Consider the following 26,779-nt stretch of genomic DNA (forward strand, 5'->3'; position numbering starts at 1 on the left):
CTATTTGAAATGAACCACAGTGACGAAGTGAAGTTTACAGTGAAGCTCCATCTATCCAGACCTTGATGTCTAAGGTCAAATACCAAATCCAATGTAGATCACAGTGACACATTGACAATGAAACCATACAGTAGTGTTATATACTTTGAATAGAAAAATACATTAGCTATACATCACCTTAGTACAAAAAGTTCATCTTCAGTCGTTAAACTCAGACAGGTCATGTAACCTATAGGAAACCCCCCATATCTATTTTGTTTGAGGTTTCTGAAGGTTAGCTACCTCTCTCCCTCCCAGCACACCTCGATTAAATATAAGGTTTAAAATCAGTTTCAGATTTACTGTCTACCCGAAACAGGTGTGTGCAGCACAAACCATTATCTACTACTATCAGAGGGCCCATTGGCCATGGTGGAACAGTGGTGATTTTAACACAGTCTTGGATCCCGCGCTAGAGCGGTCTCATGCCCCCCTGCCCTCCACTCCCACGGTTGCTAATGCAGCGAGCCTACAGGCCTGGCCGAAGCAGTGGGAGCTTTTGGACGAGTGGTGGCACCACAATCCGGGCACCCAACTTTTTTCCCCCACGCATAAGGTTTACACACGGCTAGATTGCATGGTGTGCTCTTGCTCCCTATGGATTATCTGAGCATGAAGTTATCTGATTATAGCCCACTGTGGGGGACCTCCACTGGGTTGAATGTCCACCCTGAAACTTACATGGCGCCTCTCCCCCAGGCTGCTTTAGGACATTCCATTTTGAGATACCCTTGCCACCATAATCCTGGAATTCCTTGACCATAATGAGGGCACGGCCCCCTCCCCGTTGGTAGAATGGGATGTCTTCAAGTTTGCACTATGAGGCGAGTCTATAAAAGTAGCGTCTGGGGTCTGCCCTGTGATCCTCTGCAAGTTGGAAGCAGCCGAGAGTGATTACAATGATGCGAAGTTCCGTGCAACAAAGCACCCCCTCCTCCTGCCTAGTCTGGTCCCTCTCCAGGAGACAGAAGCTCGACTATTGGAACGCCTCTGCTGTTTAGACTTTGCATCTCACACCACCAGGACACATGCAGAGTGCAACAGATCAGGCAAGCTGTTGGAGCGTTTGGCTAATAGGCACATTAAGCAGGAGGCGGTGCTGTAGCTCCATGCTTCGGACAGTGGCTTCCTTCAATCCCAAAAGGAGATTCAAGAGGACTTTATGGCATATTATACTGACCTTTATCTCCCCAAAATGAAGACCCACCACTATTCCTGGGGGAGATTATTAACCCTGGGAAGCTCCCCAGACTTACCCTTAAATGAAAGAGCAGACCTTAATGCCCGCCTTACGGTTCAGAAGGTACGCGCAGCCATCCTGGCCCTAGCCGATGCCTGGATGGACGGCCTCCTGACGGGGTGCCAGCTGCCTGGACCCTTCTGGCTACGATGCGCGACACCTCTATAGCCTTGTTGCTTACACCAGGCAAGGACCCTTAAAACCTAGCATCATACTGCTCTAGCACAATCCTGAACGTCAACTACAAACATCTTATGCTTGATGCTGGCACACAGGTTCCAGTCTGTACTGCCGCTTTTAATCCATAGTGAACAAAACAGATGTATGTTTTGCCGGCTGCTTAGGCTCATGGAGGAGGTACAGGGCCGATGGCCTAGAGCGGCGGCACTAATACTAGACATCCATAAGTCTTTTGATTCCCTCAGCTGGGATTACTTATTTGCGGTCCTGTGGAAATTGGATCTTGGTCCTTAAATTAGCAGGCCTATCCGGCTCCTCTATACCTACCACGCCTAGGACCCACTTTGGGGGTGCACTATCGGGGCCTTCTGTGTGGGCTTGGCACCAGGTAATTTTGTCCTCGCTTGGCCATGCTTTTTGCCATCGCTATGGATCTTTGGGCCTCCTAGACATGAGTGGAGGGACTAGACTGTGGCGTTCCCCTGCACAATGGAGCCCATGCAGCCTCCCGGTATGCAGATAATGTCCAGCTATTTCTGCGAGATATGGACTCAGACCTCTCCATGGTTGTTTTGTTGCTAGTGGAGTTTGGCCAGGCTTCAGGACTATTGGTCAGTTGGGATAAGCCCTGTTTGTTCCAGCTGGTGTAGGAGTTGGAACAGAGGGCAAGTGATTTGGGTGGGGGGCCAATCTGATGGTAGCCTGCCATGGTTTGGTACTTGGGGATTAGGGTGTACCACCCAAGCTCAGATGTTTTGGAGCGCAATGTGATGGCAGTGACTGCCTCAATTCACTCGTTCATCCCCTTCTGGGTGTCATTCCCCTTATAGGTGTCGGACCCAGTGGCGATCTCTAAGATGATCATCCTTCCCTGCCTTCGTCATTCTTTTGTATATCTCCCACTTTCCCTCCCCTGTTCCTTGTTTAATAAATTGCTTGCCCTACTGGGAGAGTTTGTGTGGCACCGGCCTCACAGACGGGTAGCCATTGCGAAACTCCAGCTCCCACCTGAGTTGGTCAGCCTCAGAGTGCCGAACTTTGAACACTCTCACCTGGTAGCCCTCTTACAGGTGCTTTCTTGTTGGTGAGCGGGCATACTTGGCTGACACCGGGATCACTAACACCCCCCTCTCCACTGAGGGTGCTCCTCCTTCGGTGCCTCCACACTCAGAGGCGAGTCCCCTCCGGACTTGACCCTTCTCCCGAGGGTTAAATACTTGTGGTATGGACAGTGGACTAAAGCACAAATACATCACCCGTACTGTTGATCACCAAAACTTTTTTTGTCGGATAGTGTTAAACATCCTTGTGTGCACTTCTCCATATGCGCCCCTGTCCAAGGGTACTTCCCTTCCCAAGGGAATATAGAACAACAAAGCAAAATCGGAGCTGGACCACAGAAAAACAAACATGTATGTAAAACGGGCGTCAAGATATCACAATCAAATATGAAACTTCTATATAAATAACAGTGTCTATGCGGTCCATATGTTAATCTCTTCTTTTATTGAGGTATATTTTGTTCATAAAACCATCAGCCAACACGTTTCATCCATTAAACATTGGACTTCTTCAGGGCAGCAAAGTTGTAAAGCATCTGTGTCAATCCAAATTGTGCACCAAGGTCAAGGGGCACTTTCCAATACGTATGCCAATTGCTGGCATCTGTATGGAGCTGGGAATACAGTCCAAGCAAGAAAGCAAATCAAATCAAATGTCCGATAAACAATGAGATATTGTTACTCATACAGGCGGTGTTTTCGACCAAAATGTTGGAGATGTCAGACATGCACTTCTTAGTGGAGATTATCCATTTGGCCGTATGCACTGCAATAAATGTGCGTCTTGACAAGAAGCTGATTTGAAAAACAGCGAGCCCCCTCTGGATTTGACCCGGACATGCCTTAAATACAAATTTTGCCTTACTAAGCATGTTTCACCATATGCCCCGGCCATCCTATTGCTTGGATTTCCTATGCCAGGTGGCTGCCTTCGGAGTTGGGAGGATCTGGTATCTCTTGTATGGGAGACTTTCACGCCATGCGAGGCTCTTTGGGAACAATATGCCCTTACTGATGGCCAGTTTTCTTCTTTTTGGGGGGTGCCAGAGGACATGTGGGGAGCATGGGCTCGAAACCAACACGTATCAACTCCTGCAAACAATCTACACCATGGGCAAGACGCTGGAGGATAATTACCTGGATTACTATGGCCATCCTGCGCACATGCAGATTTCACTTCAGCCACGGACGGGGGTTTGGGAGGAGGAGATTGGCAGATCACTTCGGAATGGGAGAGAGCACTGGCAAACCCAAGGAGAGTGTCTCGTAATGCCTGCCTATAACGTATCCAGTTTTACATCCTGCATCGCGCATATCTTTCCCCTAAGCAAATCACACAAATATTTCCTGGTGCCTCCGACTAGTACCCTAAGTGTAGAACTAAAGCAGCGGATGTGAAACACATCTTGTGGGACTGCACACGCTTGCAGACAAAGTGGCCCGTTGTCCTTACGCAACTAAAGCATCTCACTGGCATCCCAAATCTTTCCACCTGGGAGGTGGGCACCTTGTGCATATACTCCACACCACGGAATCGTAAGGCTCTACCCGGTTCCTGGATTTAGCTCTTATATTGCCAAAGAAAGTTGTCCCATTGCTTTGGATGTCTCCCATTTTGAACTCGGCTCAGTGGTTGGCGCTGTTCACCAGATGGGGGAAGGCTGAGGCAGTGGCCCTGCATAAGAAGGATGTGCACTGGCCCCGGACTGGGAGGCCTTACTCTCTGAACAACTCAATCTTCATACGGGGTCCTCCTCAGACTTGGATACATTATCCACTTGAGGACTGTTGTTTATTTCTGCTGTCCCTTCCCATCCCCCATCCCTCTCGCCCTCCTTAAAGGATGCATTTAAAATAGAAAAATGAAACTTTTCAGTTTCATTTTTTAAGGGCAGGTGCCTAGCTCTTAAAAAATATCTTTGCATCCATTCACAAAGGGGAAGGGGTCCCTTGGGGATCCCTTCCTGTTTGCGAGTGGTTAACCACCTACTTGAAGTAAGTGCTAAACTGCGTTTTTTTGCGACCGCAAATGCAATCGCAGATCAATCATACATTGGTGTTCTACTCGTTATTAAGAAGGAGCGCCCTTGGCATGCCCCTTCCTAATACCGAGTCGCAAACCATATTTTGTGAGTCGCTAATGGGTTAGCGAGTCGCAAAATATGGTTTGTGCATGGGGCAGACCAATTTTGTAGTCGCAAACGGGCCGAATTCCCATTTGCGACTGCAAAAAACAGTCATACATCTGCCTGTTGATGTCTGCCATTACTGTAAGAAATATATATTATTAAATCTGTGCACATAAAAGGAGGCCTACAAGGCAGTTACTCAGCAGTGCACTTAAAGGGCCTCATATGAAAATTACCAGGAAGGAGGAGGTGCAGGTCTTTTCTGAGACCATCACTGTGTGCTGGGGAGAAAAAACAGGGGGGAGGGGGCTGTTTAATGCTGAAGTCTATGTCTGTTAATAAGAAAATGATCATCAGGCTTCATATGTCTTTGTCAACATTTCCAGATAGTAAAGGGGCGAGGGGAATGTACAACTTTCAACAGCTCTCAGATACTAAGGAGTAGAGAGGTGGGCTCTCCGTTAGCGTTGGGATTAAGGGAGAACGCTTGTACGTCTTTTTCAGTGGGCCTTGTTTTCTCACCTGTAATAATATTGAAGCTTCTCTTGGTCTCACAGTTCTCATAATCGTGTTCGATGGGGCGGTCTTCGGCCTCATTCTTGATGTTTGATGAAACAGCAGGTGTTGTGTCCACCAATACTATAAAAACAAGACAAGACTTAAAAGAAATAAAACCACATGAGAGCATCTAAAGGCTCTCATGTCTGTGACTGCTTTTTCAATAAATCATTTTTTTTCCTTTTAAATGCAGCCCGTTTTCCTTAAAGGAAAAATAAATAAAAAAAAATTTTAAAAATGAAACTTTTCAGTTTCATTTTTTAAGGGCAGGCAGTGGTCTCGGGGACCACTGCCTTGCTCTTAAAAAAAATATTTTCGCATCCATTCACAAAGGGGAAGGGGTCCCCTGGGGATCCCTTCCTGTTTGCGAGTGGTTTACCACCTACTTGACTTGACGTAGGTGGTAAACTGTGATTTTTTTGCGACCGCAAATGCAATTGCAGAACAATCATACATTGGTGTTAGACTCGCTATTAAGAAGGGGCGCCCTAGGCACGCCCCTTCCTAATACCAAGTCGCAAACCATATTGTGTGAGTCACTAATGGGTTAGCGAGTCGCAAAATATAGTTTGTGCATGGGGCTGACCAATTTTGCAGTCGCAAACGAGCCGAATTACCGTTTGCGACCTCAAAAAACAGTTGTACATCTGCCCGTTGATGTCTGCCATTAATGTAAGAAATATATAATCTGTGCACATAAAAGGAGGCCTATAAGACAATTACTCAGCAGTGCACTTAAAGGGCCTCATAAGAAAATTACCAGGAAGGAGGAGGGGCAGGTCTTTTTGGAGACCCTCACTGTGTGCTGGGGAGAATAAACATGGGGAGGGGGCTGTATAATGCTGAAGCTTATGTCTGGTAATATGAAATGATCAGGCTTCATATGTCTTTGTCAACATCTTCCAGATAGTAAATGGACACGGGGAATGTACAACTTTCAACAGCTCTCAGATACTAAGGAGTAGAGGGGCGGACTCTCCGTTGGCGTTGGGATTAAGGGAGGATGCTTGTACGTCTTTTTCAGTGGGCCTTGTTTTCTCACCTGTAATAACATTGAGGCCTCTCTTGGTCTCACAGTCCTCATAATCGTGTTCGATGGGGTAGTCCTCGGCCTCCTCCTTGATGTTTGATGAAACAGCAGGTGTTGTGTCCCACATTACTATAAACAAATAAGACAAGAAGTAGAAGAAATAAAACCACATGACAGCATCTAAAGGCGACATTACAAATTGGTCAAGAAAGCAAGAGGGCGAAACGTGAAAACTGGTGACTCTAATATTAAACTTTCACCCTTCAGAGTTACTCAAGGCTCAATCCCAACACACAGCTGTTCAACTTTGAGCCTTTAAGGTGAACAGTTACACACCTGGGATTATATTTCCACCGTACGGTGATGATATTCAGCTGTACCTGCGAACGAAATGCATGAATAAAATCCATACCATATCCAGTCGCATGTGACCGGTCAAAGGGCCAATTCGGACACTGTATGCAGGTTTGAAGAATATGAACATTTCCTTGCAGGCTGTCCAAAGGTACCAAGCATGTTCTTCTATCAAACAACCTTTCCAGTGCTCCAATGAAACTTACCGATTTCCCTTTCTTGTATAATGGACAATGTATAATCATAAAAATATATTTTAAACCTGCTGTGGTATCTCACGCAGAGCACCGCCACTACTCACTCAAATCCTTACGCAGTCAACCCTCAACACTGGAATCCCGGCCCAGACCGGCCATGGGGGCTTTTTTGGTCTCTTAATTTCTGCCTGTGACTCTTTATGTCAAGGCAGGGTGCTACTCGGGATAGGCGATAGGGGAGAGGAGTTGGCCTAACGGCTAGGGCGGTCGACCTAGAATCTGGGGAACTGAGTCTCTGTAACGACGCTGAACATCCTATGATTCTGGGCAAATCACTTAATCTCCCCGTGCCTAACACAAATAAATAAATAAATAAAAATGTCCTCATGTAACCCAACTGGTGCTGATGTAATTTGGTATCGATTGCGTTAGCGTTGGCTGAATCCATCTTGTATTTAGAGGCTATCTTGCCCGTTTTGTGGAATCCATTTTGTATTTCTGTCAGCCATTTTGTTTGCCATGTGCTACCATGTGCTCTGTCCTACCTTGCTGTTCTCTGCTCTTGAAATCTGCCTAGAGACGAGATATATTTAGCATCTTCCACCTTCGCACATGCTAAGTTGAGCTTGCAGCTGTCTTTGCAGCTGTTAGTAGTATGTAACTGTCAGGATGTGTTTACTAGCATTGGCAAACTGTTAACTCCTCCTACTTGTCGACTGTGCATTTCTATATGACCTTATATGTACATAAAACCTTCTTCTGTCCGTGTACCACCTTCTTTTGAGCCCCTGTGTGGGTATAAAAGGACCATGCTCCTTCTGTTCGGTGTGCTACTTCATACATTACCGAAGGGTGCTGTGTGAATGTAGTTCCACCTCATGAGGTTTAATAAACTCTGTCTTTTCTATTCCAGTTTCTGTGCCAACTTCTTCCTATTGGTCTGAGGACTATGTGCAGAGAAGGGTGAATCCCTTGCACTGGTAGGCCTTGCTGAGGCCCACTACTACAAATTGGCGCTCCAACGCGGGGCTCATCGGCGACTCGGATGCCCGAAGGACTGGTCGAAACGAAGGATTGGAATCTCGCTTTGGACGCGATCGATGCCTGAGGAGACCCGAGTCTTGGCAACCACAGCGCTTTTCCTTTCTTTCTGATCTGACCATCCAGGTGGTGCAGGTCCTCGACTGAGATCTCTTCTGTTGATTCGCCGTGCAGTGATCGTTTGGTCGATTTGAGAACTTGGTAGTTGGAACCTGCACACCATTTGATTGGTAAGAGCCGTTTTGCAGTTTTTTGATGCCTTTGATTGGTAAGGTAGTTTAGTAACACTTACTGCTGCTTTTGTTTGTAAGATTGGCCATTATTAGTATTTGTTTGATAATTATATATGCATTGCAATTCATAGAGGCAGGTAATGAGGAGATTTTTCTCTATTTGAATTTGTTTGAACGGTGCAACGTACGAAGAGTACCTTAAGTGCTACTTTGATTATAATACTGCATATTTTGCACTATTTTAGGCATGCCTGTTTCCAGCACACTTCGTAGGATGTGTTGCTTTTGTAGCTGTACCAGTTTGAGACTCGATGAAGCACCACCGGCCCCCCGGAGGGGACGCCTAATAGGGACATGTATATTAAGTATGGTATTTCTTCTATAATGTACAGCACGTTATGGAATAAATACACTCGTAAAGATCCTGAGTTTCGTTGGCCTATGCATGGGTCATTTGATTTGCGAAAGATTCAGTATGTGGAGCAACAAATGTTTAAGCAAAAGGCTAGGCAAGATATGTTTGACTGTGTACGAATGTGGGAGAAAGAAGTGCGTGAGTGAATGAAGCGTGAACAAGCCTTGATTGAAAAAGAACAACGTAAGACCATTCATGTGAAAGCATTGGAAATGAAAAATAGGGAAATTAAAGAAATTAAAGAGAGGGAAGATAGGGAGCGTCATTTACAGGTAAATGGCCAATACGCTGTTCGTAGACCTCTTTATCCTATTCTTAATAAACCCCAAGATGATTCCCTCTTATTAGATCGTTGTCAACCTCTGTATACTCTTCCTTCTGCTCCTTATGAGTCAGATGAGGACTCTCCTACAGACCAGGACAAAGCTAGAGAAACTCGCTCGATGTTATCTGCTTAAAGTGCGCCTCAGATTAGCTCTGCTGCGCGTAAAGCCGTTAGTAGTACTGCCACTGCTTCTGAACTTTTAGATAGTATAAAAGATTGACAGGAAAGGGAGCAAATATATTTTACCAATATATTTGCCGAAGAGGTTATTGAACGGTTTAGAAAATATTCGGTAGAAATGGAGCCCGATGATGTAGCAGCTGATTGTAAACAACTACGTGAAGGTCTTTTTGTCTTCTCCCAGGTGGCTGACACGATCAGACGCTTGGTTAAAGTGCGTGTTGAAGCAGCCCGTTTGCGAGAGGAGAAAAAGGCAGCAGATGCAGCTGCACAAACATCCCAAATCAGCATGGCACAAACTACTACTCCTGAAACAGATAAGAATGTTGTAATTAATGTGAAACCCATGCAGGAAGCCGCGCCTTTATATGTTTCTCCTAAAGGAACGGGTACAAGTGATGATAAGACTTCTATTGATGCAAAAGGCTATTTTATTTATAATTGGGTTTACACTCCTTGGAATAGAGCAGATGTTATGGCCCTTAAAAATGCATTGCCTGATCCGCGAAAGAATCCAGCAGCCTTTTATGAGGAAGTTGAGGGTGCCATTAGCTCTTGTACTATGACTTTGCCTGATATTGATTTGTTTTTTGGACTAATATTACCGCCTGATATGTGGAGAACTGTGCGTAAAATTGATGATTGTGCGACATTTGGAGCATTGTGGAAAGATTTAGAGCAGTTAGATGAAGATAGAGAACCTGCACAGAAACCGTGTCAGTTAATTTTTTATTTTCCGGCAGCTATATTAGTTAAGTTAAAGATGATCATTCCCCCTAAAAAGATAGATTGGACAGTGTTAGCGTCTTGCAAGCAAAAGGTAGATGAATCAGCTTCTGACTTCTTTACACGTTTGAAGAAGCATTCCACGATTTTAGATGACACAGGTAGGCATCTGTTTATTGATAAATATGTTGCAAACCTTTTGCCAGGAATAGCTAGTCGCCTAAAGGTGAGTGAAAGTTCATGGACTACCTCTTCTCCGGTTTCTCTCCTAACTATGGCTCAGTATTATGAGCGACAATAATTAGAAGCTAAAAGTAATGAGGATAAAAAGTCTAAAGAGTTGAAAACAAAGGTTATGTTGGCTCAAGCTTATGGACCGCCTTCTAGAGGTAATGATAGAGGTGGACGTGGATCTTATGGTTCGTCCTTTCCTTCTTATACTCGTTCAAATTTGTCTGTTGATCAGTGTACGTACTGCAAGAAATTTGGACATTGGCTTTCTGATTGACCAGTACTGCGTGCTCAGCAGTGTCCACGTGGTCGGGGACAAACGAGAAATCGCTCAGGATATTCAGGGCCTAGAGGAAGCACGAATGTTTGCAACAGTCTTATTCTGCCCATTTTGAAAAAGGATACTAATACTAGGATTTACAGATTCATTATTGATTTGCGAGACGTTAATAAGATTGTAGTACCACAATACCCTGTAGCTTCTGACATAACAACACTACTTACTTTGGTTCCTCCGACAGCAACTACATTCTCTGTGATAGACTTGAAGAACGCTTTCTTTTCGATCCCTATTTATCCTGATAGCCGATATTTGTTAGTTTTCACTTTGAATAATAGATCGTATAGATTTTGTAGAGTTCCTCAAGGCTATACTGAGAGTCCTAGTATTTACAGTCAAGCATTGAAGAGACAGCTTGATTCTTTCGTTTTGCCTAAAGGAGTGGCTCTCATACAATATGTCAATGACATCTTGTTGGCAGCCGATACGCCTGAACTGTGTGATGAGTGTACTTTGTCACTATTTTCTTTTCTTGCTACACACCATCATAAAGTGTCACGAAAGAAATTGCAATATTGTAGACCAAAGGTAACCTACTTAGGTCACCTTCTGTCAAAGGAGGGCCGTGCACTTACACCAGATCGCAAACAAGCAATTTAAGACACACCAGTACCTTCCACCCAGAAAGATGTCCGTGCATTCATTGGTTTGACTTCGTTTTGTAGGCAATGGATATTGGGTTTTTCACACATTGTTAAACCCCTGCTAGCGCTTTTGACTAAAGACACTCCGATCCCCCTTCCATGGACAGATGAATGCCAAAATGCTTTTCGTCAGTTAAGACAAGCTCTTTGCTCTGCACCAGTGTTAGGCACATCAGATTACACGAAGGCTTTTACACTCTATGTACATGAAAAAATGGATGTGCATTGTCAGTTTTAGTACAGACACATGGTGATAAGCAGCGTCCCTGCGCATACTTTTCAGCTGTCCTTGATCCTATTGCTCGTGCATTACCTGGGTGCTTTCGTTCGGTTGCAGCAACAGCTGTGTCCATACGTCAGAGTGAAGGGATAGTTCTGTCACATAAACTGTTAGTGCTAGTACCCCATACAGTAGATGCCCTTTTGAATCAGACCAAGACACAACACTTAACTAGTGCCCGCATGACCGGATATGAATTGACACTGTTAGCACCTCATATTACCTTGAAGAGGTGTGCGACACTCAATCCAGCCACTTTGTTGCCATATCCTGTGACTGAATCTCAATCAAAAGAGACTCATGATTGTATTTTCCTTACTGAGGAACAGACAAAGGGTTGCGTCGATTTACAAGATACACCCCTTCCAGATGTAGATGGGGAACTATGGGTTGATGGGTCCTGTTTGAAGTTACCAGATGGCATGACCTCAGCTGCATATGCAATGACGACACTTGAGACAGCAGTGGAAACAGCTCGCATACCACAGAAGTCGGCTCAAGCAGCTGAACTAATAGCTTTGACACGAGCGTGTGAACTTAGCACTGACTTGTGTGTGAACATCTACACGGATAGCCGCTATGCTTTTGGAGTGGTTCATGATTTTGGCCTACTCTGGAAGGAAAGAGGCTTTCTTACATCCCACAGGATGCAGATAATGCATGGAGAATTAGTACAAAACCTCTTGCCTGCACTTACATACCCAAAGAAAATTGCTATTATGAAGTGTAGCGTGCACAAAAAAATCATTGACAAAATAGGACAAGGCAATGCCCTTGCAGACCGCGTAGTCCGTGAGACTGCGATGCAGCGAAGCACTACATCCATGTACGCAGTGAAATCACAAGCTGAGCGTTGGCATGATGCTAGAGAGGAAGTATGGATATACAAAGATCTGCCTCTGTGAAAGAACTTGAGCAATGGTCTAAAGAAGGAATATTGGACGATGAGGGTTGTTGGCGCAACAAAGACATGGATAAATGGAAATTGCCTGCAGCCTATTTACAACCTATGGTTCAAATGGCACATGGGCTGGCACATGTTGGAGCTTTACCAATAACGAAATTGCTTACACGAGTTTGGGAGCATCCTGAGATTGCCACCACAGCTAAGAGAGTGGTACAGTCCTGTTTGATTTGTTAGCAGTATAATCCTGGAAAAGGGACACAAACTCCTACAGGAGGGTTTGCTACACCAACTGCACCTTTTGAAGTTTTGCAGATGGATTACATCCAACTTGAACGCTGCAATAACTTAAAATATGTCCGAGTGGTGGTATGTGCCTTCAGCAAATGGATAGAGGCATACCCTACAAAGGATAATACAGCTCTCACTACAGCTAAGGTGCTTCTTAAGGAGTTTTCCCTAGATACGGTGTTTGTAAACTTTTGTGGAGTGACAACGGACCTCATTTCATTGGGCAAGTTGTTGAGAATGTCCTGAAAGGATTAGGGATCAAGCAGAAATTCCAAGCAGTCTTCCACCCACAATCAGCAGGATTAGTGAAGAGGTACAATGCTACTTTGAAACTAAAGTTGGCGAAAATACTGGCTTCCACGTCTTTGAAGTGGCCAGATGCACTACCCTTGACATTCTTGTCCATAAGATTGATGCCACATTCACGATCTGGCCTTACCCCATATGAAGTGGTCTTTGGGAGACCAATGAACATTTGGGGAGTTCCTAAGCCACGCCCCATACATGATTTTCCATGTGTTCTGATGAATGATTATTTGACACAGTTAACCGACAGCTTGATCTCTATTCATCAACAGGTTCGAGAAGCGCTTCTTTTTTTTTTTTTTTTTTGTATTCCTCATATACCAGATTGGGTATTCTAGTTAGGGCATCTCCTCCTCCCTACATTGCGATTCACGAAACTTAGAGGATTATATCCTTAGTAGGGAGGAAGGGCGAAGACCCCGCTCTAGACTTGGCTGTTTGCTGTGTCCGCTCCATACCATTTCGACCTTGAAGACCCTTTCTTCGGCAGGAGAACAAGCACCAACAGTACCCAGGTGAAATCATAGGAATACTGTCATCGGTTCCGCCAAGCCACAAGGGCCGCCCAGATCTTATCTTGACTAGAACTATCACAAGCCATATCGGACTCACTCACATAAATAATATATTTCAGGCATTCCGTGAATGTAGGGGCATTCTCTGACTTCCAGGCTTTACAAATTTCACGCCTTGATAGAATAATTATATAAAAGATGAATTTAGTCATCAAATCCTGAAGCTGGTATTCTGCCCCTAACCCCAAAAAAATTATCCTAGAGGAGATCTCAAAATTTATGCCGAGTACGTCAGATATGAACTCTCCAATTTTAGTCCAAAAGAGTAACAAACTTGGACATTCTGCGAACATGTGTTTATCATCTGCATGCAGGGGCCTTACAACGTGGACAGCTATATTCCAGCTTTGTAATTTTAACCAGTTTTTTTGGAGTTATATAGACTCTATTTAAGGTGAACAGATGATTGCGCTTTAGGGGGCAGATTTCACCACTATATTTAACAATTTAAAGGAGTCTCCCCATAATGCTAGCAAGTTATCACATTGCAGGTCGTCTATCTCCCCCCGGAGTTTGTTAAGTTCACTCTCTGAGATTTCATCCTTCTCATTTAAGGCCTCATACCAAAAGGAGATCTCCTTTTTCCATCTACCCTTTCTCATCACAAATTCAAATTTTGGGTTGGTTGTGAACTCCCATGGAATGGTAGACCACCAACTTGATAACTGATAGAATTTAAATCTGGTGAGAGTCCCATTTGTCAACCTGGAGAGTGAGTCCCACCCCAATAGCTGGGAATTATCCATAAAATCCTGCCATTGCATAAAACCGGCTGTTTTAAGAGGAATTGATAGTTGGTCTCTGAGGCATACTGGCGTCCCAGGTGAATACCATATAGGGGCCTGAGGGGTGTAATAAGGAATACCCAGTTTCTTTCTCACAAACACCCAGTTTCTCAGGGCAGTTCCTAGCACCTTTAATCTAACCTTCTTGTAGAATCTTGGATCTCCAAATTTGAACAAAAAGAATTCTTGCCCTAAAGGGATACCATGTAGTAGCGCCTGAAATAGCCATCCTAAAGAGGATGTATCGGCTTTGTCTGCCATACACCTAAAGTTTTTAAAGTGAAAAGAATGACAATAATACAAAATATCTGGCATAGCTAGTCCTCCAGCTTTCAATTTCCGTCGCAATTTTTTTAAAGAAATTCTGGGCGATTTACAATTCCAGATAAAAGATCCGATTCTTCCCTGTAGTTTGGCGATATCTTTAGGATCAAATGATAAGGGTAATGAATTAAATAGGAAAGTAACCTTTGGCAAAATAACCATCTTAATTAAATTAACCCTTCCAAAGATGTTTAGTGGTAGGCCAGACCAACGTTGTAAAGTCCCGCAGATTTCCTTGTAAACTCTGTCCATATTCACCTTGGATGTTTCTACGATATTCTGAACTAAGTGAATTCCAAGGTATCTCATCCGGGGTTTTGATTCCGGAAGTTTTTCCACATAGTTCCATTGCATGACCTCCGTTTTTTCTTTATTGATTCTATATCCTGAGATCACCCCAAAACTTTCAGCATGACCAAATAGGCGGTGGATGGATATCTCAGGATTAGATGTATACATTAGGAGGTCATCAGCATATAGTGCGAATCTCAGGTCTAACTCATTAATCTGGAAGGGTTTAATCATAGTATCAGATCTTAACTGGTTTACCAAAGGCTCTATATAAAGATTAAACAATAAAGGAGACAGGGGGCATCCCTGTCTGGTACCCCGTGTTATATGAACCCAATCTGTTAGCAGATTATTTACAAGGAACTTGGCCTTAGGACTGTGATATAGCGCTTTTATGGATGCTATAAAATTAGCTGGAATGCCAAACTTAGATAGAGCCTCCCATAAATATAACCAGTGGACCTGGTCAAAGGCCTTAGCGGCATCAATTGCCACAATAGTCAAGGGTTTTTTTTGCTCTGAAGCATAATCTATTGCAGCAATGGCTTGATATGTCAGTTCATTTAACTGCCTGCCTGGCATAAAGCCCCTCTGATCCTCATGTATTAAGGACTTAATTACTTTGGCCAATCTCGCCGCCAAAACCCCAGCAAAGATCTTATAATCTATATTTAGCAGCGAGATTGGCCTATATGACTCAACTGTCAGCGGGTCCTTATTAGGCTTAGGGACTAACGTTACTGTGGCTTCCAGCCAGGTCGGTGGGATAGGCTGTCCCTCGAAATGTATCTTATTAAATAGAGATGTAAGAATTGGAACTATTATAGCAGCCCCCATTTGGTAGACTTCAACTGGAAGGCCATCTGGGCCAGCTGATTTTCCCCTGGCCATTCTTTTGAGCTGATCGTGGACCTCCCCCTCTTTAATCAAAGAGCCTAGCATCAATTTATCCTCGTTAGTTAAGTATGGGAGGTTGAGCTCTTCCAGCCAGAGAGCTGCTTCTTCAGTGGAAGTTTTATTGTCTGTACCAGAATATAGGTTCTGCATATATAGCTTAACTTCTTCCAATAGCTCATCATTATTAAATGTTATTTCGCCAGAGCTCTGTATCTTTAACCTGGTTATCTGGTTTCTAGTTCGATCGGACCTGGCCTTCCAAGCCAGAATACGACCACATTTTTCGCCATAGGAAAAGTTCTGCAATCTACTAGCATCCCACCTCTCTTTGATAGTCTTATCAAGATTTGCCTGGTATTTGACTTTTAAGTCCTCTAGCTCCTTCTGAATGGAAGGCAAGTTGATTTGTTGCTCTAGTGCGGCTCTTTGAAGCTCTTGCTCCTTTTGTTTGATTTTATACAGCGAGTCTTCCTCTGTCTTCTTCCTCTTTATATTTCTCTGTATCATTATGGTAGAAAGTACTCCCCTTAAGTAACACTTAAATGCCTCCCATACAGTTTGTTCTGACGCAGTGGTGTTATTGATTTCAAAATACTCCTCTATACGCTTTAGTAGGTCATTTTCTAAATCTTCCTGTAATAGGAGGGACCTATCTAGGGTCCAACGTCTTACCTGAACACATTGAGAGAATACCACTGTTAATTCTACCATAGAATGGTCAGATAAGATGGCAGGAATGTAGGTGGTAGACACAGTCTTTGGAAGTAATCCTTGATCAATAAGGAAAAAATCTATACGTGAGTGGTGTCTGTGTCTATGGCTATAGAACGAATAGTCTCTATTATTTGGATTCTTCACTCTCCAGATGTCTAGTAAGTTAAAATCCCTCATCATGTTTCTGAGCTCTCTTTTAGATTTATATGATGTGGCAGAAATAGCTCGGGACGTACGATCCAATTTAGGATCAAATACTAAATTAAAATCGCCCCCTAATATAATAGGAGCATTTAAGGTTTGAAAACTATTTTTTAGATTAACCAGTGCTTCTGGAGAGTCCTGATTCGGTCCATAGTATATAGCACATGTCACCCGTGTGTTTTTTATAAATAAGGATGCTGTTAACCATCTACCCGTATAATCGGTTTGATGTTTTTCCACACATATCCCACTGTTGGATCTAATAATCAGGGCCACACCTTTGGTACTACCAGTCTGTTCAGAGCAGAGAAGATCCTGAATCCACTTTTGATTTTTAAAAGCTGCCTTACATTCCTGCTGCTCTAGGTGGGTTTCTTCTAGGAATATAATATTAGCTCCAGACTTATTCAAAAATTCACAAATCCTATTAAGTTTCCTATTTTCCCTTAAAAAAGAGAAGCGTTTCCTGACAGATCTACAGGTAAAGCCCACGAACTCTGTCCTGGCGACCATGTGATGGTCAAGGTCTTCGACAGATCGAACAGCTTGGAGCAGAGGTGGCAAGGACCGTAGCAGGTGCTCCTAGCAACAAGGACAGCAGTTTGAGTGACGAACAAGAAAAACTGGGTCCATAGCACACACTGCAAACATGTGTCGCCTGCCTTGGTGGAACCTGCTGTATTGACCGACCATCGAGAGATTCTGGAGACGGAGAAAGGTCAAGCTATCTCACCTGAAGAATCTGCAGAAGTCTTCCCGGACCACACAATTTCTGGAACATTGCGATACCACTTGAAACCGAGGAAAGAATCTGCAGTGCTGAAAAAGACTGGTTGAGCTACCGCCCTGGGTTAGTGAAACGGAGAGCCGATGTGGCAAGTGGGGGGGGATCAGTCCTGCGTAGTGTAGTGACACCCGTCTTGGCCCGTGGTGAAGCAATCAGCGACTGCCCAGGGATAAGAGCTCCCATGATTTTTTCAACTAGTTTGTAGAAAGATCAATTATCACGGTTGCTAAAATGCATAACAAAAGAATCATTTGTGCTGTATGGTTTGTTGTTGCTCTGGTGGTTATGGCAATAATCACCTGGTTTGTTGAAAAGGCTCCTGCTCGACAGCTTTTTGTTGCCACTACTACAGCACCAATGGAACATCATTACTTCACGCTTCCCTATCAAGAGCAGAAGCTTCGACAAACCTACCTAAATAACACATTCATGCAGATGTTGCATCATACGCATAACGCCGCGAATACTACCAACTGTTGGGTGTGTGAGATGATACCTGCGCACCAAAAGAAAGGAGGAACACCTTTTATTCCTCTTCCATTTTCTCATAATGGCTCTTGTCAAGCTTGGTAGTGCTTTTGTTTGCATTTGGAAGACGTACAGTAGGTGGGCTTCATTTTCGCCTCAATAAAGTATGCTACCAAGATAAAGATGGTTATCCTCAAGCCAAAGGGACCAAATGGGAATGGGAAGAGTATCAACCGGACAATATTTCAACACCATATGTCTTCACAAATATGAGAACTATTACCAGTAATGAACAATTTGTGATTTCTGTTACCAGAGCTAAAGCAGACCTATGTATAAGTAGTATTGGGATAATTCAAGTGGGGAAAAGTGAATGTACTGTAATTCTGACTATTGAAGGTGTTAATAACAGTAGCTTTATAGCCTCACATAATACTTATTTTATCTGGGGTAGCCAAGGATATTATCAACAACCTGCTGGGTGGTCAGGTGTGTGCTATGTGTCCTTTCTATTACCCCCTGTGTTTCTGGCACCTGCATCATATCATCGGGACCTTAAATTGTTCGACGATATCTCTAGAAATAGATACAAAAGGACAATAAGTGCTGACGAAGTAGACCAAACTGACACTACTCTGCAACAATATGTCGATTTTAATTTAGGTTTGTTCTTCTTTGTGGGTGCTGCATTAAACAGTAGGAAAATAAGACGATTGACTAGATTTGTGGAAGCTGTTACCAATCAGACAGCTATGGCACTTGGGAACATTACAGAGGAGCTGTAAATTGCAAGAATTGTAGCTCTCCAGAACCGAATTGTTCTAGATGTGTTTCTCGCTGATCGAGGTGGTGCATGTCGCATCATCGGTAGCAGCTGTTGCGTATTCATACCGGATCACTCACCTTCAGTAAATGACGCAATATCAAAACTGCATAAGATTGCTGCAGAAATTCATCCAGACTCTGGTACTTGGACTTTTGCTGGATGGTTTTGGACTTTGTTTCTGCTTGGGGCTGGAAGCTACTGACTATCCTGTGTGTAATGATTATGATACTTTTTACATGCTGTGTATGTATCCAATGTGGTCCAATACTTTACTCTAATTGCATCTGTTTGTATACCTGCCATAAAGAATGTTGCAGAAACAAAGACCCAAAAAATGTTGAATAAAGAGGTGGCCGAAATAATGCTAATAGATGTACGGGATGAATATTTAGATTACCCCAAATGAACGAATGTCTTCAGCTAACGCTAAAAGGGTAATTTGTTGTAATTTGGTATCGATTTTGTTAGCGTTGACTGAAGCCATCTTGTATTTAAGGCTATCTTGCCCGTTTTGTGGAATCCATTTTGTATTTCTGTCAGCCATTTTGTTTGTCATGTGCTACCATGTGCTCGCCATGTGCTCTGTCCTACCTTGCTGTTCTCTGCTCCTGAAATCTGCATAGAGACGAGATATATTTAGCATCTTCCACCTTCGCACATGTTCAGTTGAGCTTGCAGCTGTCCTTGCAGCTGTTAGTAGTATGTAACTGTCAGGATGTATTAATACACCTGGGAAGGGTTTTTAGTTCAGGAGTTAGTTTGGCGCTCAGCAATTAGACGCTATTGAGTATGATGTAAGAAGCATGTAGATACAATATGGTGCTAACTAGGCAAGGGGATAAGCCCCATAATCCCTTGAGGAGGCGTGTAACAAACCACACCAAGCAAACGACAACAAAATGCCTAAGCACACATAGGAGAAAGTAAAGTTCATGTGAACAACTAGTTGAAGAACGCAAAAAGTCTCATTCGGATGGAAGGAAAAAAGTCTTGCGGAGATTAAAATTCAAAGTTCATTCAGGTAGATTCTTTTTATTCTGTTTCAACAGTGAGGGTACGTAGAACAAGCCAGTCGGCTGAATGTATGTATATGAATGTATATGGGCCAAACCTAGTGACACCCAATGACCTGCTTATGGTTTTGGTTTAGGAACACCTACAAATACAAGATCAAAAGTGGGTAAAGAGGAAGGACAGAATACCAATGATATTTGCCATATTACTGCTCTGAGCCCAAGTGAAAAGAATGCCAATCAATCAATACTTTATTTTGCATTAATTTCCATGCATAAAAGTTCATACAATGCAGAATATCGACAAATAAATTACAATAAAATCATGAAATATTAATTTTAAAACAATAAAAAAGATGTAATTAGTCAAATTGCATCATATTCATCAAATCGCATGGATACTAACATGATTATACAAAGGTAGCTATATTCCCCTATCACCCCCCATACATCTCTGATCATTACACTACAAAACCTTCTCATTTCTTCATCTTAGTGCCTGGCCCCACATATCTTGAGACAAGGGTCTACATCTCAATACCGCCCACAAAAAGGATGCAAGTGTGTAACGTACATATGGATCTTCTAGTTTTTTAATAAAAGCCTAAAATTATACTTCTGTAAAAGAGGTACAAAAAAGTTATGTCTTTGTGGGCCACAAAAGGAGCAAAAAAAATAAAAGATGTGAGTTGGTTTGTGCCACCTTCCCGTCACAATGGCAAGCGGGTAACTCCTTCATGAAATATATATTTGATGGAAAGCCAAATATAAGTGGAATATAATTTAAGCAAAATCTTGTCAATATATATCTATGCTGGGAATTCTGTGCAAAAATCAAATAAGCCTGGGTTCCCGTATTCGTGGAGGGTAGTGAGGGGTACATAGCTACCATACTTTAATCTTTATTTTTCTCCCGTCTATCCTCAACAGTTTTTTTAGAAAAATCTTTTTTAAGTTGCCCTTCAAAAAGAGTGCACACAACGATGAAGAGTCAAACAATCTTTGGAGACCTAATGCTGAAAAGGAGGTTTCCACATAGCTCAACCATGGTATCTTATGGGCATAGTCCATTGTTAAACAATCTCTAAGCACGGCTTGATTCAAAGGAAAGCTTTCTCTTTTCCATACCGAGAGCCATAATATTAATGGGGCCCGTTTAATGTGATCCTCGCAGTACAATAGACCTAGTTCAGTGTGAAAGATGTAATTAGTGCAGGTGCGAGGAAGTGGTAACAATCTTTTACAGAATGCATGAAATGAAATCTGGTATTTGTTAGATATACCTGCTGCAGTGGTTCTACATCCATCATACCTGAGACCGATGCCCCATACGTAGGGATAGCTTTTTCTTTGGTCAAGCAGATATCCAGGATCTCAGGAATTGGTTTAGCACCCAGTTTGTTTGAAATTTTACAAATGGCTGCAATACTATTCTCCAGAAGGGCCACTCTGTATAAAACCATATTTTCCCCTGATGATTTCTTATCGCAGAGGACCTCAAACACGAGCATGTGTCTACCACTTCCACCCTCCTTTTATCTATATAAAATATTAAGGCTTTGTCTGATGTACTGCCTTCAGAAATCACATAAGATTTGTATTTGTATACGCACTGATCCTCGGTGGCCATAAATCTGGTATACTCCTCTATGAGCTTCTGCAGTGCCAAGGCGTTCTGGCCAGAAGCACTGCATCGGCTGCATAGAGGCGCATCGGGGGAGGGGATGTCTCGACCTATAGGGCGTCCGGGACCCTTTCTCTCAGTAACCCGTCCAACTTATTAGCATAGAGAGAACAAAAAGTGAGCAAGGACGCACCCCTGCCTCACACCTCTTTTAACATTAAGGGTTTTGTGCAGGCCGGGGGCGTGGCTAGCCGAGCTGCGAGATGGCCGCTCTGTGAGTGAGCTCCGCCGGCTACGAGCATTAATCCTGCTATTATCCTGATCCTGGCACTTGCGAACCCCCGCTACCTCAGGGTTCGACAGCGGACACCTACAGGATCCCTGCACGGAAGTTTGAGGCGCGCAGCTGATGTGGTCGGGAAACTAGAGCCATTTGCGGAACTGTCGCCCCGAAAGCCCGCTCTGATCCTGGGCGGAAGTGCTGTGCTCTGGGCAACGCGAACCACTACAGCCCGCGGCTTTGAAGGCCTCTGGGGGTCCGGCAAACGAAGGTGCGAAATCTTGCTGGCGGCGGCGCCGCTGCTTAGAACAATCCTCGATCAGCCCCTGCTGAGCCCGGGGGGCGGCCCTGAACACTGCAGGCGGGTGGAACACGGAGGGCGGCCGGATCCCCTGCTTGGCGACGGCTCCGACTGAGACGCAGGAGTCGGACCCGCCATTCTTCCGGAGCTGGCGCATGGTGACCGGAGCTGCTGCAACCGGGTTAGAGACTGACCCTGCACCACTACAAATACCGGCCAAGGCGATAGGGGTGAAGCGAGAAGCGGTAAGTGTGGTGGGGGCCTACTGACACCCTCCTGCCCACACCGCTCCGCCTGAGAGGTGCTGCCGCCATTAGATAACGGGACCTGAGCAATACCTGCACCGCTGTGGCACCGGGGGACTGGGGCCCTGACATCGTATACCGGCCCCCTGCTCTGCTGACTTGCTAGACGCTGCGCGACGCCGCTAAAGTGAAGTACATTAGGCGCCCGCCATTTTGTGACTTGCGAGTGGCCTGGCTTGCCCGTTGCTGACAACGTGAACACTGTGTAGATGCGCCACTGAGGCCTGGGAACACGGCTTACACGTCCAGAACCCCCCGGGACTGCCTGTACTGCTCCGAAACCACACCGGTCGGCGCACATAAAAACTGCGGGGTACCACTGCGTTTCCGAGCCACCTGCTGCAGTGATCTCACCACCACGATGGGGAAAAACGAAGCCAGACAGCCCAAAATAAGCTTTGATAATAAACGTCTTCCGAAGAACCCGGCTACAGAGGCGGGAGGTGACATGGCGTCGTCGCAAGGGACACCAACAGATATAGACTTTGGAGCGCTCATCATGGAGGTGAGATCCAGCCTGAAAAGTATTGACACCAAACTCGACGCCATGTCTGCGCAACTGGAATCTGTGAAATCCAAGGTTTACGTGCATGAAACTCGGCTGGACTGCCTAGAAAACAGGCAAACCGAATGCTGTGAATTCCAACAGCAGGCCAAGCAGCATATCACATCTCTGGAACGAGAGCTAGACGTTTTGCGAGCCAAGTCAGATGATTTGGAGGCGCGTTCCCGTAGATCCAATATACGCATAACGGGAATTCCGGAGACGACAAACATTGACAAGATGGAGACGTATGTGACAGACCTATTGCATGAATTATTCGACCCACACCTGTCCTCAGTTTTCACGGTCGAGAGAGCGCACAGATCGCTAGGGAAGAAACCGCCGCCAGGGACTACACCTCGTCCCATCCTCGCTAAATTGATCAATTACCAGGACAGAGACTTGATATTGCGACTGGCGAGAGAGAAGGGCAAAATCACCCATAAAGGAAACAACATTTCCTTTTATCCAGACTTCACCCCCCTGGTGCAAGCGGCCCGTAAGGAATTCCTGCCGGCGAAGAAACTGTTGTTGCAGGCAGGTGTGCCGTACTCCCTACCATACCCAGCAAAATTGAAGGTACTCCATGATAACACTACACACTTTTTCACTGATGCGAAATCAGCACTCAAGTTCGCCAAACACATCGGTGGTGCGGGGGCCAGAAGGAGGTCGCCCAGACACGAGGACACTGCGGAACAGCTAAGTGACAATGACTAAATGGTCTGCTGTTGTACGGTTTGCGACATTATAGGATTACCCCCTCATGTCCTACATGGGTTCACGAAGGCTCCTTACGATCACTGCTGTTACACTTAACCTGGGAACGAGAGGGGTGAGAACATGCCATATCCCCAGACACCCGGCTGTGATTAATGGTGCCCTACTGCCTATGTGAATATTAGAAATGGTAGAACCAAATGACCCTAGGGCGGGGGACCCGCAGAGACCATGGAACCTTATACCTAACTGTAGCCACCCCGTTCACACGGGGGTGTAAGCTGGGCACACCACGCCCCATGGGGTGCCTCCCATTGTTTTCGATGTTGGTTTTATGTCACGCCTTGCGTGCCGTACTACGACCTAATTGGGAGGTTGCTGAGGGTGGAGGGAAATGGGGGGGGGTTTATTGAATTGTTATTTTTTGTTCTGACACGGTGCAATGTGCCTTTTGCTATGATTTCATTTTTGTGCGCGAGATTAGTGGCAGGGAGGTGTGAAGAACCTTGTGGCACTGGAGGGTGGGAAAGGATGGGGATGACCCTACCTCTACAATACCTCAGATATGGGAGGGATTAAGCTATGGACCTGGAACATCAGAGGCCTCGGGGACTACAAAAAAGCCCGACTGATGCATGGCACACTGGCCAGACATAACGTAGACATTTGCTTCTTGCATGAGACTCATATTAATACAACCCCTTCACCCAGATTGAAAAATTCCAGATGGTCAAATGTGTATTCTGCCATTTACTCTAATTATGCGAGAGGGGTGGCTATACTTGTACGCAGGGGGCTGGATTGGCGGGAACATGCTCACATGCAGGACGTGGATGGAAGATACGTAATCTTGCATGGTTCCCTACAGGGGCGACCTATCGTGCTGGCTGCCATTTACGGTCCAAATGTAGACGACCCCGACTTCTTTAGAGGTGTATGGGCGCAGATTGCGCTGCTTGACTGTCCGTCAGTTGTGATAGGAGGTGATTTTAATGTTGTGCTAGATGATGACATGGACAGACGAGGTGTAAGTAGACCAATGCATGCCAGAGCGCGCCAGGCCGTCCTTGATGTGATGGGTGAGGGATAACTGTCTGATGTGTGGAGAGTTCGTCATCCGAATGCGAGAATGGGAACCTGTTACACATGTCATAAAGCGGCTTGGTCCAGATTGGACTTCTGGTTGGTGTCTCCTGAGGTTGCAACATGGGTGACAAAGGTCGAAATACAAGCTAGATCACTATCAGACCACGCCCCTTGTATGCTTGAGCTGCGCCTACCCGACACCATTAACAGGGCATTCACATGGCGATTACCCCCACACGCACTCACGGACCCAGTATTTGTTGAGGAGATAAGAGATGATATCACTAAATACTTTGCCGAGAATGCGGGTTCCGTCACCTCAGAAGCCATTGAATGGGATGCCTTTAAGGCGGTGATCAGGGGCCAGTGCATAGCAAGACAGGCGGGAGTGCTGCGAACAATTCGTGACACACTGGCCAAACTGGAGGGGGAGTTGAGAGGTCTGGATGCGGCCTTTAGCCTTGACCCGACCTTAGCAATTGCTGGTGACATAAAAACAAAGCTGCTTGCCTTTCATGAGGAAGCGGAGCGCGAGGTGCGGTTTCTGGGGAGGCAAGCTGAGGCCCGCAGATACGGAGAGGGAGATAGGCCCAGCAGGACACTGGCCAGGTTGATAGCTCCTCGCACACAATCACACCACATCCACACCATTTATGACAAGGAGGGGTCTTTGGCCGTTGGCCAAGAAGCTGTGTTACGCGCTTTCACTGACTTTTATGCGTCCCTGTACACCTCCAAACAACCCACTGCCCCGGCCTCCTTGGACAGCTTTCTGGACTCTATTGCTCTAGTTTGGTTTAATAACAACCACAGACAATACATGGACCTACCTGTTACCGTCCAGGATATTGTCCAGGTGATCAAAAGCATGCCGGCAAACAAGGCCCCTGGGCCTGACGGCCTGACGACGTCCTTTTACAAAACTTATGCAGATGAGCTGGCGCCGAAACTACACTCAGTGTTCGTGGAGGCCCTTGAATTAAACTCCCTGCCAGATTCCATGCGTGAAGCCTTAATAATTACGCTCTTAAAACCTGACAAAGACGAGATGCTCCTGGACTCCTATAGGCCCCTATCCCTGATTAATGTGGACGCAAAAATTTATGCTAAAATAATTGCGGACAAATTACAGCCGATGTTGCCGATCATTGCACTACCTGACCAGTCCGGATTCATCCCCGGTCGGGCCACGTCACACAACCTCAGAACTATTTTCTCGATCCTTCATTACTTACATCCATCTGTGCAGGCAGCGGTGGTGTTCTTGGACGCCACTAAAGCGTTCGACTCTTTGGAATGGCCGTATTTATTTAAAATTTTGGAAAGAATGGGATTCAGTCGTAATTTCATGACTCTAATAAAATTACTGTACACTGGACCCAGAGCTAGAGTGAGCGTCAACGGCCTTGTCTCTAGACCTTTCGATATCACTAGAGGAACCAGACAAGGGTGCCCACTGTCCCCCCTCCTATTTGCCATTGCAATGGAGCCGCTTGCGGCTAGGATACGACAACACCACACCGCGAGAGGCATCGGGTTCAGCTCCCGGAGCTTACTGATCTCGTTATATGCCGACGATGTGACTTTGTACATCGTCAACCCCAAAGACAACATGAACCCGTTGCTCCGAGAATTCGTGAGATTTGAGGGCCTGGCGGGAGTATCCATAAATTGGTCTAAGTCTGTGGCTTTCCCTCTGACAGATGAGACTAGTCGGCCAGCTCCAGACTACCCTCTGCGTTGGGAGACTGAGGCTGTTAAATACCTGGGGATATGGGTCAGTCGAGATGTGCAGGAGCTATGGTCACTAAACTTTGGGAGAGCGGTGGACTGGCTGGAAGGGAAGATCGAGGTTTGGAATAAACTGCCCTTGTCCCTGGTTGCAAGAATAGCATTAGCGAAAATGGTGATTCTCCCCAAATTCCTGTATCTGTTCGTGAATATTCCGCTGCCCATGACGTCGCACTTTCACGCACGTGTTCGCTCTCTGTTATTGAAACTGGTTTGGGCTGGGGGACAGGCGAGGGTCTCCTGGGACCTACTCACACTCCCGCTTCGGCAAGGGGGCCTTGGGGCTCCCGACTTGAGGCTGTACTCTCTATGTGCGCAGGCGCAATTTCTGCATTTTTGGGCCTTCCCCACTCCCTACCAACCGCACGTGGCGGTGGAGTTGGCCGTGGTTGCCCCGTTGCCTCTGCGAATGGCACTATACGGGAAAGTCTCACGCCCTTCAGGGGAGATCGACACCGTGGAGATGGTACGCTGGACCGGGCGAGAACTGCAAAAGAGAGCAAGACTCCTTACTTTACGCGCCTGCCATCCCCCTACGGG

General features: G+C 45.3%; 1 protein-coding gene across 2 annotated transcripts in view; it reads right to left on the minus strand.

Annotated features, from left to right (window-relative positions):
• The window catches only part of LOC147670615 (uncharacterized), a 59,526-nt gene that overhangs the window by 14,947 nt on the left and 17,800 nt on the right, over positions 1-26,779 (minus strand). Inside the window, exons 3-4 of one of the 2 annotated variants that reach the window (XM_086948128.1) lie at positions 6,250-6,366; positions 5,172-5,288 (exon numbers count right to left, since the gene is read on the minus strand). In XM_086948128.1, coding sequence (XP_086804254.1) covers positions 5,172-5,288; positions 6,250-6,364 — 232 coding nt within the window. In that variant the 5' untranslated portion in view covers positions 6,365-6,366. The remainder of the gene's footprint in view (positions 1-5,171; positions 5,289-6,249; positions 6,367-26,779) is intronic. The other variant, XM_086948129.1, reaches the window with a different exon arrangement.

This window comes from Lissotriton vulgaris, unplaced genomic scaffold (genome assembly GCF_964263255.1).
Source record: "Lissotriton vulgaris unplaced genomic scaffold, aLisVul1.2 SCAFFOLD_1770, whole genome shotgun sequence".
NCBI lineage: Eukaryota > Metazoa > Chordata > Amphibia > Caudata > Salamandridae > Lissotriton > Lissotriton vulgaris.